General features: G+C 36.2%; 1 protein-coding gene across 9 annotated transcripts in view; it reads right to left on the minus strand.

Annotated features, from left to right (window-relative positions):
* Positions 1 to 18,027, minus strand: part of DST (dystonin) — a 213,352-nt gene that overhangs the window by 30,976 nt on the left and 164,349 nt on the right. For all 9 annotated transcript variants that reach the window (XM_026845550.1, XM_026845546.1, XM_026845544.1 and 6 more), the window contains 12 exons: positions 15,968 to 16,199; positions 15,396 to 15,622; positions 14,589 to 14,711; positions 13,746 to 13,847; positions 11,789 to 11,890; positions 10,496 to 10,669; positions 9,530 to 9,685; positions 7,008 to 7,205; positions 6,385 to 6,513; positions 3,432 to 3,602; positions 2,034 to 2,189; positions 1,600 to 1,806 (listed from right to left, as the gene is read on the minus strand). In XM_026845550.1, the coding sequence (XP_026701351.1) occupies positions 1,600 to 1,806; positions 2,034 to 2,189; positions 3,432 to 3,602; positions 6,385 to 6,513; positions 7,008 to 7,205; positions 9,530 to 9,685; positions 10,496 to 10,669; positions 11,789 to 11,890; positions 13,746 to 13,847; positions 14,589 to 14,711; positions 15,396 to 15,622; positions 15,968 to 16,199 (1,977 nt within the window). The remainder of the gene's footprint in view (positions 1 to 1,599; positions 1,807 to 2,033; positions 2,190 to 3,431; positions 3,603 to 6,384; positions 6,514 to 7,007; positions 7,206 to 9,529; positions 9,686 to 10,495; positions 10,670 to 11,788; positions 11,891 to 13,745; positions 13,848 to 14,588; positions 14,712 to 15,395; positions 15,623 to 15,967; positions 16,200 to 18,027) is intronic.

The raw sequence follows: 18,027 nt of genomic DNA on the forward strand, positions 1-18,027 counted from the left end.
AAAGTAGCCTGAAAACCTGAAACCCCAAGCAATTCTCTGCAGGCCAGACAAGTACTCTGCAGACTTCAGAAAGATTTGGCGTGCTTTTTCTCCCTGGTCTCTCAAATAGGACTTAAGACTCCCTTCTCCTAGGCGAATTAGAAACCTTTTATGTACATGATCTCCACACACAGTATGTACCTTTCAGAGACATATTAGTAACTTCTGTTGATGTGTTGGTCATTTAGATACCTACATTTTTAGTAATGAATAGTAAATACCGCAAGAATGGGGCTTAGGTGTTGCCTATATAGGACAACAGCAGTAAACCACTGAGGAAAACTCCTGTCTGGATGACTGCCCAAGATTTTCCCTGGGATGCTCATAAATGCTCTCATTGTATCAAATGGTATCTTGACAGTCAAAGAACGGATTCTTGATCTTCCTTCCTGTCTCAACAAAGAGAGTTCTTCAGGGAAGGAAGCAGGGAAAGACCAAAGAGTCAACTAGCTTTCAAAAAGTGGCATCCCTTTGGGATTCAATTTTTCCAAGTTGGTCGTTTGTCTCTCTGTATCTCTTTTGAAAATTCTTCGTGCCTGTACTGCCTACACATGAAAGCACAAGAAACTAGTTCAGAAACCTCTCAAGGTTCCTGGACCCTGCTGTTGAGGGCTGTGCATCAGGACTTGACAGCAGTACTCTTCAGCCATTACCTGCTCTGCATGGATAGTTGTGGTCCTAAATCAGTAACTTATTGTATTTAGTTATGTAAATGAACATAAAGTTCATCTCACTGCAGAACTGCTGTGTCTGTGAACACACAAGAGAAACTGCTGGAAAAGAAGTAACATTTCATTGGCTTATGGGCTAATCTATTGCTCAGAGAAGTTCTTACTCTAAGAGCTGAGTGACAGTAGCAGTAAACATTGGAATGTGGTTTGGCTGTGAAAGTGACCAGATCTTGAATGTCAAATTCACTTGAGTAAACAGAAGCTAGAACTTCCTATTGACATTTAAACATATTACATTCCTCTCACACATTTTGCATCGTATCATTTATGTTCCTTGGTGAGGAACACGACTCTAAGGAAAAAAAAAAAGAATGCTCCCTGGTGAGGAAAACTGTGAAAAAACTTTCCAGGTTTTTAAGGAAATATCTTACCATACAGAAAATACTGGACTGGTAAGTAATGTAAGTGAGGAAGCGATAAGTATTAATCAGGGCACAATGTAAACCCAAGAAGAAAATACTAAGGAATACTCTCACAGATTAATGAAAGGGGATCTTCACATTCTTTAAAATATAAGGGGCTGATTGTAAGACTTGTTTTTGAGGACAGATGGCACTAATACACATCTGGGAGTGATACTGTAACTTTCTTCATTCAGACAATCCAGTATGGCAGACAGAAGTCACTGCTTAGGTTGAAGATGATGCTTTCACCTCACAAATGAAGTGCTCTATGATCAAATCACAGAAATTGCTCCGCTAATTCAACAGTATCTGTTACACTAAATCCAGACTTACTTGAAAGTGCTTTAAAGCACCGTATTCTTCAAGAGTCTGGATGTAATTACAGCTAAGTCCAAAGAATTGTACAACAGCTGTTGTCCGATTACCTGTTTGGCTCTTTTCCTTGCATCATCCAAAGCTCTTCCCCTTTCAACTAAGCGTTGAACTACTTTTTCCCATCGACTCTGTACACTAATCAGCAGATTCTTAATAAGGACAACATCCTGTTTCTGGCTGAAATATTTCAAATGGGTTCCAGTTTTGTCCAGCTCTATGATCTGATCTCGATGAGAATTCACTTCTGTAGCAAAAACCTTGGAAAAAAGGGAGAAAATTACTCTCAATACCATGCTGCTCAAGCACTGGGTAATCACTGAAAAAAATGCAGTCTGATAAAGAATGATGTAGCAAGACTATAAAATGCAATTCTGAAACAAATTAAATATTTCTCAAGTGCCAGTGTTACAGGGTTCATTTGGACATTGTTAAACTATCTCCACAGAGTGGGAGAAAAACATTATCCATCTGTTTCTTTACATACCTTGTGTTCATCAATTTGAAATAAGACAGTGTCCAAGATAAGACTTGGCCGAGAAGCTGCAGTTAGAGTTTGCTCAGCCTGAGTAAGCCAATTGATGAAATCTTGAAGTGAGTTGTGGAACTCCATTGCTAAATTGAGGGCTTCTTCCAGTTTGGTCTGTAAAAATAAGTCATACTTTAATAGCAGTAAATGATTTTAGTTCAGCATTTTGGAGTAAACCAGTTTAGTTTAGCATTTTAAAACATCTTCCCAACTCAAAGTTTCTGAGTTTTAAAATAACAGCCTACATTTGAGCACATTAAAGGAAATGGACAGAAGAGTAACAGTAAAAGTATGTATGATAGGTGAGTAGAAAATACAGCAAGATTAAATTGTCCACGTTAGGACATTACATCTTCTACTAATTAATCCTAATGGGATGTATGGTTTTATCAATTTTTATACAAAACCAGTAGAATCTCAGAAATCTAAGGTGCCAGGGCACTTGGAAGAGCCTGAAAGAGGTAATCCAATTTATTCTCTTGCACTAAACAAAGAACAAGTTTGCCTAGACCGCTTCTTTTTAATAAAGCCCAGTTGTCATTTTGGTTGTCTGAACCAAGAGTAATTTGGGATACAAAATTTCTGTTGATCATGAGACAGCAGTCAGATTTTCAAACAATCACACTGCTGGCCCAACTGAGCACTCCAACCTTGCCGCTTCCTGCAAGAAGGTGCTCATGTTGGGTATTAGTTAGTCTGATATTCTTACGTTATACAGTTACCTTAAGAGGCACCAGAATTCTCACTTTAAAATGTAACAAAGTTGTGAGTTAAATATTTGTGGTTTTTACACATTAGGGCTGTACAGAGTTACTCTGTTTGTAATTATTGATATTCTTCATGGTTTGATTAAAGTAGAGCAAATGGACTATACTTTGTGATGGAATGAAAGCAAAATGAAACTAATAATAAGAAAACATATGTTGCCTATCAGTGAAATCATGCTATTGATCTACGTTAGAACAGAAGGTAGTCACTTGAAGTAAGTGGCATAAGGCCAAGTGTTTTGGAATTCTAAGAAAAAAAATGGATAAAAGCTAGGAAAATTAGTGCTGCAATTCTGTACTGAATGGTACCAAATGAGCATTATCAGTATCAGTTAATGTATTTCTATGGGACAGACTTGTGCCATTTTCCCACCGCCCACCCACCCCCTGCCCAGTTATGCATAATCCATTTCTTGAATCCCATTTTTTTCCCCAGTACTTTCTAAATGTACAAATAAATTCTGCACAAGTGTCTCTACAATTAACTTTAAATCTAAAAGATCAAGTATGAATGCACGGATAAAAGGACCAAACATTAACATCCTTAAATACATGATTTATGTTTCTATTTTTATGTAAAAACACATACTTTTCTTTCACTGAGCTTTGTTTGTACTGATTCCCATTTTTCTTTTAAGTTATTTATGTCCTGCTCAACATTTGTTTCAGCAGACTCTGGGCATCTTGCAAGCATCTGCTGGCCTTTCTGCATTAGACACTTATATGTCTCTTCTTTGGCTTCAAAGGCAGCACAAAGTTCCTAAATAAAGCAAGCACCAAAAAATAAGTCAGGTAGAAATTCAATACTCTTTAAAATGTTACTATAATATTTATTTCTCTCCCAACATTTAGCAGGTATGATTAAGACTAATAAAGGAAACATATGTAATTCATAGAAAGCCAAATGAACAAAGAAAGGACCCAGTTATTCAGGAAATGAGAACTTGTATTGTCTGTCAGATGTTTTCTCTGAGAACCACAGCTTGGCAAAGAAAGTACTATGCATTTATTGCACAAGATTTGCTACAACTTGGTTGGTTTAAAGACCCTCTGTAGCTGAAACAAAAAGTGTCAGCATTACACAGTGAGCTGAAATCCCAGACCTATCCAATACACCTTCAGAAGTGGGTGGGACAACTTGGGAGGGCTGCTTTATTGCACATCACCTCTTTTGTGTTGTCTGTATCTTCCTTCATTTGCCAGGCAAGAGCACTGAAGACATTTTACACATACAAAGAAAGCTGGAAAAATAAACAGTAACAACTGCTTTATCTATTAACTATTGTACTAACTATTGTCTTTTAACCACGTCAAATATGAGGTGGCAAGAGCTCCCATGCATCCCTGACTTCAAAAGGGCACGTTTAAAATTTGTAACAGACCATTCAAAATGTACCAGTGGAATTGCTGCAGATTCCCAAATGAGGAACATCTTCCAAGAGATGAGCAGTAAGCAGCTTGCAAACAGGAGGAAAAGAACTTTTTCCTCCAATTCCCAGGACAAGGGCCCAAACCAAACATTTTCTCTGCGTTAAGAGATACTGTAGATGGGATTGTACCTCACCACAGAGGAGGGCAAAGCAGGAAGCAGGTTCAACCATGAGCTAAGATTTTAACAGGGAAGATAACTTCCTTGCTTTCTTTCTGAGGACTATGAAAAGTGGTGTCACCTAGCCTGCTTCCTCCTATCTTTCCAACTTTCCTACACTATTTCTGGTTTCTGTAACTCGTCAGAGCATCTTATTTTCTTGCAGCACAAGAACTCTCTAGAGGTAAACATAGAGTGCAGAATAGGTCAGATACAGCAAGGCAGGAGTGACTCCAAACACTGGGGTTGGGCTCAGTCTAAGACAAGAGCTCACCAGAGTGGTTAATTCCGCAGTACAGTCACATTCTTAATAGGGCAGGAGCAATTAAAATAATTTTAAACGAGGAACTGAGAGAAATTATTGTTTTAATAAAAGGAGAGGGATGTTCTGTCTGAGCAGCACTGAGACAGCCAAAGAGGCCTCTTTTTAAGCCCCTTTCCTGCTGGTGTGTCCTGTAATTTCTCTTTGTCTCTGTTGTTTTCCTGGAGCTGCCTTAGTGGGAAATGCTGCCCAGTCTCAACTCCATTTGTGAACTGATTATGGTTTTTATTGTATCTGTAGAAACAACCCTTACACTCAAGAAGATGGTTCATAAAATTCTTTCCAATCAGAAACAAATCAAAATACAGTGCAAAACTTTCTTCTGCGGTTTCACATCCCAAAATCACCATGGTTTCTGTCACTTAGGGGCAAGTTTGAATTTGAAACTTATGATAAATAGTACTCAACATGACAAGTGGCCTCAGTGTTTCAGAGAATTTATACATATCTGCACAGATTCAATGAGGTTTAACTAAACTATAATCAAGTCCTATTTTTTTAAGGGTTATATTCATTAAAGGATAACAAAGTCAACGTCTGCAATTACATGAAGGCCCACAGCATAGTAACAATCTGTTGAAATGTACCTGTACAGTTCAGAAACAACTGTACATATAGAGTACATATTACTGGGAACATATTCACATTTGTTCCAACTGTAATACTACATTCAGTTTAAAGATTCTTTAATCAATCTGTAAATGCAAGTACAGAAAATGTCTTGTTGATTTGTGAAGTGTAAGAAATGTACGAAAGAAAACCCTGAAAATTTCCAGGGAAATTTTTTGTGTTTTGATTTGACTCTAAGTCCAGGAAGAAAAATGGAAAAAGATCCACTGACTCCCATGAAATTGTGATTATGCCCCACTCTCACAGCATTGGGGAGGGGAAGGGGAGGAGTAGTTCAAGGACAGTTCAGTAAATATTACTCTTACATCTGAGTCAGGTCAGGAGTTCAGATCACTGGGTCTGAGGTTATACCCTGGCCTAACAGCACAGCACGATTTTATATAAATGGAACACTATGAACCACCTTCCTTTAAGGTAAGAGATCAAGTTTAAGTGACTTTTTTTTAAACTCTATGGTTCTACAGGGGTGGAGAAATCCATAGAATGTTTCTTAAAGAGAAAGGAAGGGAATAATTCAGACATCCTGATCAGCTTGCCACTTCAAATCAAAGCAGTCTCTCTACAGGAGCCAGTAGTCCTTATTACATCTGTGCTAATGATGATGTTAATGTCACCTTTGGTTAGATAAAGAATAAAGGATCGAGTTTCTTAATTTAAGGTCCAATGAATATAGATTCATATCAGAAAAAGCCTAAGTGAAGATATGGGAACAGAAGGGAAAGAAGAATAAGAATCACTGAAAAATTTGTAAACATTTTCTGAGAATAAGGATGCAAGAGCTCTTTTCTGTCTCAACACTATTAATGGTTCAGTTTTGGGCATCTCCAAAATGACTACTTTTCCTACATTGAAAACAACAGTGGTGTTTTGAAGGCTGTTAAATTTTTTTAAGATACTGTACAGACACCGAGATATATAGAACATGCTTTGTATTTATCATAAAAGTTCTTGAAAGATAGTCCTGAAATGCAGTTTGCAAAGCATTCTAATACTGATACTTACCATATGGGTATTAAGCTGCTCTCTTGCTGTTTCTGGTAAGCCTCCAACAGGTTTTGATGCCAACAGTTGACGTTCAGTGTCTGTCAGCCATTGCTGCATATCTTCAACTTCACCATGGAAACCTTGGGCCTAAATTACACCATATCATTTTAGAGCTTGCTTAAATGTTCTCCATTCTAATACCAGCTCAGATGCAGAAGTACACTGGCAACAGATTTAATCAAATATGTACAGTAATCAATGGAAATTAAGGAAAAAAATGAACCAAACCAAAATTTAAACGAGCTCAATCCAACCTAAATGATAAAAACAATTTCCATTTCCATGAAATCTTGAAAGCAGGCTAAAGAGCAACTGTGAGATCAATGTTTTCTTCGAGTAATATACCTATACAGAAGTTTTACTCTAAAAATATGTAGGCCAAAAGCTGAAGTCCTGATTCAGCACTATAAAACACAGTGGTTCACTGTAGAAGATACAGCCAGATACAAACTTTCTCGAAATTCAGGTATGTCTGCATTCTGGTTTTGATTTAGGCCAACTTCTAATACACATATCTCTGTATTTCATGTAAAAAGACACTTCTGTCGAGTTATCTCTTTATTTGATCATTTCCTGTTCACCTGGATCAAGGCACTGTCCAGCTGCTGTTTCCTTTGTTCTGTTTTTTCCAACACATTCTGCCAGCGCTGATTCAGAAGTTCCAACTTGCTCCGTAAATTACTTGCTTCTTCAACAGCACTCGATTCAATCAGGTCATTTCCTGCTTTCTTAACTGCTTCCACTGTAGACTGATGAGCTAAAACATCATTTTGTAGCACCTACAATTGTAATACAGCATGTATGACTGACCATGTTGGCAAGTTATTGAATGAAGGCAACTACAGTACTGAGTTAATTCTAATCCAGTGACAAGGCAATAGTTTAACAGCAGCACAGGTATTAGCAATTAAAGCTAATAACTAAGGTCTCCTCAATCAAAAGCAGTGACCATGCTGCCAAAATGCTACATTTTATATCTTGGAAAAATATTGCATCTGAATACATATATTTCTTTCTGAAGTATTGCTAGTGAAGAATTACTTCTTCACCTTCCTTAATTAACTACATACTTTTCTTTAATAGGATTTTTCTTTGGTTTTAAGGGTAAGGTGTGAAAACAGTGTTATATATAGGAGTGCAAATTGCTTGTGGAGCAGTAGTTTAAGAGACGAGAGAGATAAACACAAGACTATGTGCCTGCCTTGCCATACAACAACCTGACTACCACGATGTCTTTTCATGCATTTCAGGTCGACAACTCATTTCACATTATGTCTGGTTACCAGGACACTACAGCTGTGCTAAAAGCTGGAGAATTATTCTAACACTAACACACAAGAACTCCTCCATCTGGCTGAAAACTTGTTACCATCAACCACAGTGAAACATAAAGTCAAAAGATACATTTGGAAAAAGGATACTCTTTTCAGAAAGATTAAAAAAAAACCCCAAACCCATCCCTTTAAAATACCAGAAATAAAGGACAGAAAAAGAGAACATGCAAAATGATTGGGAAAGGAATGGTAAACCCCATCCAATAAATTCAAGTTTATGACTGCTTTCTTCCATGGGGTCTGGGATTCAAACTCACCTCCCTCAAAATGCTAACATATGGAAAAACTGTAGAAGTAAATACAAAAGAACTTTTAAATAAACTATGCAGAGCATTCAATGAAACAGCAAGTCACAAACAGCCCTTGTATACAAAACATGCATCACATTTTCTTTATTTCTAAGTTAAGCATTCGAAGATACTAGTTATTTTATTCTCCTGACAGGGTGAAAAAGAGGGATATCCACAGAAGCAGATGCATCTTATCCCTTCCTTCCTGGTGAGGCTCACTAAGAACAAGGTCTATTCTTTCCAAAGTTATTCAAGACATGGATGTTTTTCCAGGCTACCACAGGATGCACTACTGTGTGAACTTTCTAACCTATAAACTCTGTTTTACAGAAAGGAAGAAGATTTGTTCATGTGTTTGCTGAACTCCAGCACTGAAGCTATGTGGTCATAAATGATGTCTGGATGCTTCTTCAGTAGTAAAGCACTTCCATTTGATAACAACATAAAAGGTTCACAGAGTGGAAGCTGGTTTTGTAATTATTTCTTTTTTTTTTAAAGGGCCTGTTTCCAAAGTAGTCACACAGGACATGTAGATAATTTATGCTGCCCAAGCTCCAGCTGACCACAGAAGAGGCTTCAGAAGCCACACAGCTGCATTAACAGAAACAATGAAAATGCTTTAATTGTGTATTCTCAATTTCAATCAATTCACTCTACATCCAGAATGGACTCTGAATACATTTCACATCATATGCAGGCCAAAAATTAAAAGACAGATTTAAAGGAAAGGAGAGGATTTATGAGGTTATTTTGAAATCTTCAGGCCTAGAAAGAACACATCATCATGAACAGCATCAAGTCACACAAAGAGGTAGAGAAGATCTCTTACTCCTTAGAGATACTACTCAAAGGCACAATGAAAGCATTATTCCATGGGCTCCTAAGTCAAAACAATCAGTAAAAATACTAAAACAAACAATAAAAAATTAACCCCACATTGTATGTAACAACAGAAAAATATGGGGGCATGGATATTCCTAAAATCTGCTGAGATTTTCACAGAAGCATTCTCCGTGTCAGCTGGACCCAACTGAGATATAATTTTGCAGAATTAAGAACAAATTAGTATGTTCTGAGAAGAAAGAAGCAAGAACTAATGATGTGTAAGTCATGTGCATTTTGTGAGACCTGGCCTAAACAGAACTAATCAAGGAGTTTATTGTGCTTCAGGGCGAGTAGTGGGTTCAATAACCTTTGAGTTCCCTGGATCAGATTAAGGTGAGTAAAAGTGGAGACGAGGGTGAGCTGCTCTATTTGGCTAAAACTATGCCACTTGCATGGCATATGCAAGGAAGGAAGGAATATGGAGGAGTTAAGAGGAAAGGTATTAGTTACTCCAAGTCTGCATTTCAGCTATAATCTGCATCTGGAAAAGTTCTATTGAGAATTATTTATGAAGCGCTAAATTTTACTACAAGACTCATCACTGAGATAAACATCAAAAGAACATTTCAGTTAATATTCATTATAATTACATACATGATGTTTGGCAAGTTCAATTTCAATAGCCTTGGGGTCTCCACCCACAGGTTTCTGTTCATTCAGCAAGTCTTCTGTATGCGTCAGCCATGTCAGTAACTCATCCAGGGCATGCTGGAACTGCCCCAAGGCTAACAAGGCACCTTCCAGCTTGTGCTACAGTAAAAACAAAATTAACAATAAAATGGTTTCACAATGCTATTGAATTGGTTTATATTACCATTAGTCACCATAATCCAGAGTGGAGTCCATGCATATGATAGCATAAAAACCAGGGAGAAACAGTTATCCAACACAAGCAACTACTTTACAGTTAGAGCTGAGCTAGCAATTCCCTTGTAAAGCCTTACATTCCAGGCTTAAATTCCTGACCTTTGAAGACCCCATGTAACCGAAACAAGTTTGAAGGTTCTTTCATCAGAGGTATGACAGTAGGTTTTCATCACTTAAAATATAATTTCAATATAAATGCAATTTGGTGCATGATCTTTTTAAAACCTCTTTTTTTGTCATAGAATGATTCAATTTAGAAAAAAAATACATTTCAAAAGAACTGCATCTTTATATCTCTCTTTCACTTTAATAATTTAAGGAAAGAGCACTGAAATAGTTTAAAATAAAGTTGCCTTTTTTTTAAAAAAAAAGGAGGCCAGCAGTTAATATTAATTTTGCACATATAAACATGTTTTCAACTGCTACTTAAGATGTCATCAAATAACCATAATTAAATAATAATAAATCAACATGGCACTGCTAACAAAGGAAGTGACATAAAAATACTGCTAAGGGTTTAAAAACCATAAAAACAACTCAGAGAATTGTAAAATTCAAATTCTATTATACATAGTTCTGTAATTTCCAAACTGAAAGGAATAAATATGTAAACTGATACAAACATTATGCATAATAAAAAGCGTTTCTCAAAAATCTTTCATGAATAAAGCCCACACTTTCAAGTTTATTTACCTGTCTATTTATAATTTTTTCTTCTAGGGTATCCCACATTAGTTTGAGCTCTGAGAGAGGGTCTTGAACAGTGTGCTTGTCACTCTCCTCTGTCACCTTCTTCAGCAATAGTTCTGCCTGATGGTTCAGTCTTTCCATTTCTATCTGCTGCTGATAAGCTTCTGTCTTAAATTGCTATTGTAAATAGAAAGAGAACACAAATAAACATAACACGAGTAACCTTCTTGAATATGGCATAGTAGAGCAGTATTTACAATACTAATGCATCACTGTCAACTTTCAAAAATTTGGGGATTTGTTTTCTAGGGTCAAAATGCTTTGTAAGACACCAATAACCCAGAGAGTCTCAGCTAACTGAAAATAGGCAACAATGCCTTACTATTCTAGCAGATATTGCTGGCTGTGACCAGATGACAACAGTATAGTATTCTCCAATGATCTCCCTGGTCTGTAAAAAAGGCAGAACATACTTCACGTAACTTCCAGCTCTTGTGGTTGTGGTAAAATAATACTTTAAGCTTCAAACAGAATTGTTTCAAAAGAGCTGAAAAAACAGTTTTTCTTTAGTAGAATACTCTTTCCTACATGCAACTGAGGTAGCAGGCTGAATAAAACTTGGACGTGTGTTCAGATGAACCATAATCTTACATATTTCAGAAGAAGTTACATCATAAAACACACAGATTAAACAACCCGTCCACAGCCAGAAGAAAGTACAAGTGAGCAGCAAAACCAAGGACATTCCCTGATCATTAGATATCCCTGGTTTTTATATATAGTGTAACAGCCTACCAACATCAGGAGTACTCAGTCATAGATACATACAGATAGGTGTCTAAACATGAAACTTTGATTTTCAGTTTACTGATAATGGAAATGTCATGATCTGTGTGAGCATTTAGATACAGTCTGTAACGGCACAAGTGAAGCATTGGAGGTATTCTCTCAGAGCCTCAAGGAAGCTGTTCATGAACACAAAATGTAAAGGTTGTAGCAAAAGAACCCTGTACATAACAATCTTATAAGCCTTTGAAAGAGAAGGAATGCTATTTACAAGTATTTCTGGGCTATCAGAACATAGTCAAAAAACAAAACATAGTCTCACCAAAATTTGGAACAGATTTTAAAATAAAATATTTTCAAATTAAAAGTTCACAATGAAATGTTATTTGAAATTTTCATACAGATTTTTTTTTACTAGAAATTGAAAAAGAAAATTACTTTTGACCACTGAAAAACAGAGAAAAATGCAGACAGATGAAAATATAAATTAAATAAATTGCTAGCTCATACCTTAAGTTCCTCAGTCTGCTGTTTCACTGTCTCCAGATCTGTTCCAACTGGAGACATAGATGCTAATTTGCTGCCAGCAATGTCTACCCAGTCAAATATTGCCTGAAAATCACAGTATGAAATTGAAGCATGAGCAGAGTAGTAGTGTCATATTTGAAAGTTCTATTAAGCAAAATATCAGGTTATTTTTACTCCAGAGAACAATATTGCTGTGCTCTTTGAAAGAAAATAGCATTCTTCAGTGAAACCTAGGTTTCTCTGCAATACTTTAGCTAATATTTGATCCCTTATATTCCATGTAATGGTTACAAGAATGGACATGTTAAAACACTGAACTTCTATTAGTAGTAATATTCTGCCAGTACTATTCATACTGAGTAGCACTCTACTTCTTGAGTAAAAATCCACAACTTTTATGAATACCCTGAAAGGTAAATACAAGACAAACTCTGTTCTGCATTCCTTTGGAGCAAAGATGGAAGGCAGCAGCTGAATGAAAACACTTTAAATGATGACTGTAAACAAACATCTTTTGAAGGATAATGTTATCTGTGTAAAGAACATGGAACATGACCCATTCAGTACATATTAGACAGTGAAGGGCAGTAACTGAGCTTAACTCTGTGGGATAATGCGGTTATAACTTTAAAAAACAATGAAGCCTCCCCAGTTCTGAGACTTTGTGGGTACTACACTTTTCCTCCTGATATAATGCAGAACAATCTCAAAAATACTCCACTTACAGATAAAAAAAATTTATTATCGATCTGGGTAATTGCATAGAGGCAAAACCACCTCTGCTAGGCCCCTTTCTCCTGCCCGTTATCCATAATTCATTATACAGAAAGGATTAGGACAGCTTGTCAGAGCTGCCCACTGCTACACAGTTCCTTGAGAAAAGAAATACAAAACACTTAAACCAGTGGCAATGTTCCTAACGTAACCCTCCAAGTCAACCTCTGCACAGTACATGCATAAGAGAACTTGGAGAAAAATACATAGCAAGGGTGCACTGGAAAACAAGCATGTTGCATTATTATGAAGGAGTGTTTCGCTGCTTGACTGCACTGAACACACAAGCAACTGCCCTCAGTGTCATGTGAAACTTCAATTTCAAAGATTTAATGAACCAAGACAGACAATAATTCCACTGAGGAAAAAAAATAGTTTTGCAAAATCTGACTGGGTTTGGAGTCTTTTCAAATGTTTTAATCTTCTAGCCATTCACTGACAGATGAGGCATGCCACTCAGCCAAGATGTGCAACAAACATGCAAAAAAAGAGAGTAAAATACAGCACATACAGAGAGAAGATATCTTAAAAAACTGCTTGAAAAATTTATTTACGGATTTAAAAAGTGAATCATCTTCTAAAGCATTGTGACTAGATAAATTACACCAAGAATTAGTATAATGGTCCAGCAACATTATGTTAATAATATTTTTTGCTTAAAATATTAAAACTTAAGTATTTGACTTATACAAAAGGTGGAATAAAACAGAAGTTCTTTCACTGTCCTCCACTCAAAGAAAACAGCAGCAAGTATACGGACCTGTATTTTCTTCCTTTCGGATCATGCACATGTGTCACAACTTCAGCTTGCCTATCACATGAAATAATGACTATCACAAGAAAATGTGAGCAAGTTTACTGTGAGTTTGTGCGGTATCAAAAAACCTCTGCTCTTGGCAAAGAGACATTAATTTCAAATCTAAACATAGTGCAATATATGAACAACTATGAGGAAAACAACCCAACAGATTTATTCTTTAATGCAACAATGCCACCACAAACCAATCAACCCTGAGAAAAAATATCTGCCTACTGAAGAAAACAGTTACTATAATCAGAGCGACACATTAGTTGTCACCTACCCAATCTCATGACATTTTTCACTACAACCACATTAAATGCTATTGACTCAAGACTGGGTTGAGTGTATCTCACAGCATCTTACCTGCAGTCCATCTTGGTACTGAACAGCTGCCTGCATAGCTTCAGCAAGCTTATCCACTCGTTCTTTCCATGTTTTGTTTAAGGCATCCCAGGCAGAATTCAGCTGCAAGTAAGTGCAATTTACTCCAACGGACAGAAGAATTTTACTGCTGTATAATGTGCATTCACTAATTATTCCCTGATCAATTACACCGATAAACTAAACATGAATAGCTCATATTCATTCCATATTAACACTCTTGTTCTCCTTATCACTGCATTGTTAGTTTTCTTCAGAATTTGCTAGAGCTTCTGGATCACAAAAGCAGTAAACTTCAATACTGACTTTTGAATATTTTTATTAACATAGTTAATATAGTGGGAAATACTATTAAATCATTTAGAGTTGTATCATTATAATAAAGGTAGCTTTAAAGAAATGTACATTGCCGAACATTAGAAAAATTACGAGTACTTTGTAGTCATCCAAACAGGATTGTCTTTGTTCAGATGTCTCACTTGGCATAAACCAGATATATCTGAAATTTATTCTAGCATTACTTTTGCAAAAAGTAGCCATGTGTTGTATTAATCAGTGAGTATTATTAAAAAAAAAAATCTGTCTTTTACAAAAATTTAAACTCATAAATCAAGACAATAAAATTTGCTGTAGATTCTACTCTAATCGGAGTCAAGATTAATTTACCTGAAAGGCAAACCTTACTCTACCACAAAAGCTTCAGGGATGTCTCACTTTTGCCACAAAATTTTTATTTTCAAAATCTGTTGGGGGCGAGGGGAATATGCCAATTTCAGCTGAACGAGCATCTAACATAACAGATAGAAGCATCTGTGTTTCCCATACCTCATCTATACTCTTGTTGACAATAGGTTTGTCAGGCTCTCCACAAGCAGCTCTAAGTTCAGAGCCAAGGCTCACAACTGTTTCTAGTTCTTCTTGTAGTCCATCAATTTCTTCTTTAGCAGCCTACAAAGAGAAAAAAAATCCAACATTGCTAATACTAAATTTAATAATCTATGTACCACTTGCTTTTAAGATAGAACACAGCAGGATTCCACCTTTGTTTTCTTTGAAGTCACTTGGACTTACAATTGGACGCTTAAAATATAAGGATCCCTTTGCAGCGTCAGCGTGAAATCAACTGACATCAGTCTAAATTATAACAATGGCTTATGCTGTCATAAACAGGAAGTTTTAAATGACATTTCTTTAATCAGAGTGTTTTCTTTTCAGAGGTTATCATTCAACCTTCAAATCTTTAACTATCAGCATAAATAATTACAGGTTTAGAGCATAATACACAGAGCATAATACATCTGTACACCTTTCATTTAGATGTTATGTATTACTCAGGGAATCTAAAGCACGTATAACTTAAAAGTCTCAGTGACATGCTTATTATATGCATGTTTATAAACTGATATGTAAATATAATAAGATGCACATGTTGCATGCTCATTACAATTAAGCACTGATACATGCTATTTACCATAGACTCTTGAGATATCATCATAGTAAATTTTGATACAATTATCCCTCTTGGTCTCTAAAAAAAAAATTAATTCTCCTGTGGTATTTCATAGCAATTCTGTCTTTTCTATGCATACTGTAAATAAAATACTTTAAGTGAACAAAGTACATCCTACTGACCTCAGCAGCTTCTTGCTGTTGCTTGACTACAGATGGGTCAACTCCAGGTCCCTCCAGTTCTCGAATGAAGTCCTGAGTATCTTTAATAGTAGCTACAAGAGCCATGTGATCACACCAAAACTTCTCAGCTAGTTCCATCACATCTAACAATTTGGCCTCCCTTTCTTCAGTCAAGGTCTGGATGTCTTCCCATATGAGGACCATTTGGTCTAGTTTATCTTGAACAGCTAAACAACAAAGGAACTAGATTACTACCTTGGCAAACAATTCTTAGCCATAAATCTCTCTACAGTTCTACAGAAACATATGTGTACATTTTAAAATTTAGACCCTAAAATTGTTTCTTTACAGGACTCCTTATGTTAAGTGGAAACAACCAACATGGCCTTTAAAAATAAAACAAAGGTCATATCCACAATGACTTATTTTAAACGAATGCTTTGCTTTAATAAATCTTTAGCAGCTTCTCCACAAGAACACAATCCCCAGATTAGTGGTCATCAGAAATGAAGATTTTTATATGCTGCAGCTTACTGCATTTCCACTACATGAAACTTTCCTCAGTCTACTACCTTTAGCAGATATATCCTTATCAGCGCCTTCTGAGCGAGCAATCATTTCCTCCCCTCTCTGTTTAAGCGTCTCATACACCGGCTGAAGTTTTTCCAGATCCACTGACACATTCTTATTTTCACTGATTTGCTCTTTAATCTTCTCAACCTCTGCTGAGATCGAAGGTGGCTGCCTTAGACGTTCGACTATGCGTTTCAGACTCTCAAGAGTTGGATCTATCTTGTCATGAAACTGGGAGGGTGGTAGAAGACAAAGAAGTGGCAGAGAAATTAGAAAAAAAAACAACAACTGAAAAATGGCACCTGAAATTCTCTTGGAAAAAGGTACTTTAAAATTGAACATCTCTATCCAACACGTATATATGCAACTTGCAATGCCCCCCTTTGTGGTTCTTCCCCTCTTAATATCTAAATTACAAAGATGGCCTTGTAAAATCTTATTTCTTCTCACATTTAAGATTTTTACTATGAAGTCTGGGTTCAGTCCTGAGACACTTTATCTGAAGGTACTATACATATGGCAGATTCTACTTGCATTTAGTTCTGTGTAATTCATACAGTAGTTTGTACCTTATTTTGGAGAATCATGGCTTCCTGATTTCATAATTTTAGAAAGATATCTACCTTAATACTAAATACATACATTTTCATATCAGGACCAACATACTGGCATATAACCAACAATTAAGATTTGATATGTAATGTCATTCAAAAAGACATTTGTTAGTGCCCAAGTGATGCTTGTCAGTGCAGTAAAGGTATGTTACTTTTTGTAACTGAAAGTACACAACAGTGTCTATTATCTTCACCCACGTTTGACTGAGCCCAGGTAGCTGTCCAGAAACTCAATTACAGCTGCTAACATGGTTCCTCCTTTCAAGTTAGCTCTTACTATATGCTTTTGGATCCACAGAGATTCCTAAAAAATATCTCACCACTATGTCCGTTTCAAATTACAGAAATCAGTAAATTGTGGGTGCATTTAATGAGCCTTCAGAATCTACAAACACACATCCCTGACTACACTTAGGAAAGGTGCTAGAAAGAGCACAACAAAACAAGATTACCTTATGTGAACAAATAGCTACATCCTTTCTATTCAAAGGAATATAGGCAATACAAATGTAATTACTTTTTCCCACCATACATCTCACTTCAAATCAGACTCAGTGACTAATGTTATAGACAGTGTTTTTGTTAGAAGTGTGAATATCACACAAGCCAGAAAAATGTGTTATGAAAGATAAGTAGCCCTCTCATGTTCACGACTTCTGAAAAGTGATTGTGGCAACAAAACCTTACAAAAGTGATAAAAACGGAAATTAAACTGGCAGCGTTCAAGTCTAATTTTAGGACATATATCACATTTTAAAATTGTTAGTGCATTCAGTGGGCCTCCTTGTAGTCATACTTCAGTGAATGAGACAAGATGTTTTAGAACTTAAAAGGAAGCAAATGCAAGTCATTAGAACCTTTCATTCTGGCTCCATAGGTTATGTCCCATCTTTGAGACATACTGCAATTTAATATAATTTAAAACCTGAAGAGTTAAATAATTATTCTTCCAGGACTGTCTAGACAAACATTGACATAGCCATCATAGTACAGAGCCCTGATAATATGTATTTACATATCTTAATAAAAAAGGAAAATTATATAAAATTGCATTCTGGGCGTTACAATCTTCAGCTTTGTCACCTGCATATACATTTATGTACATAAAATGAACTTTAAAGCATTGCATGAATAATTAAGTATTTTCAACATCTGATTATATTCTAGCTGTTAACAAAGAATGCATTTTTATTCCTGCTTTCTGTACTTAGCCAGTACAACATGTTAATGTCTATCACATACAAAGATGGGACTTGAATGCTAAGTAAGTATCTGGATTTTCAAATGTGCAGCTACAAACAGGGGGAGGAAGACTGAGCATTTAGGAGAAATACTGAATCTAAATAATCAGGCATCTTTCAGAGGCATGAATAAGGAAGGTGTTTAGAATGACTTAAAGTATAACATAATGTCTATAACGAGTTCAGAACCAGGATGATACCTGA

The sequence above is a fragment of the Athene cunicularia genome (assembly GCF_003259725.1).
Source record: "Athene cunicularia isolate RWA chromosome 3 unlocalized genomic scaffold, athCun1 chr3_part1, whole genome shotgun sequence".
NCBI classification, from domain to species: Eukaryota; Metazoa; Chordata; class Aves; order Strigiformes; family Strigidae; genus Athene; species Athene cunicularia.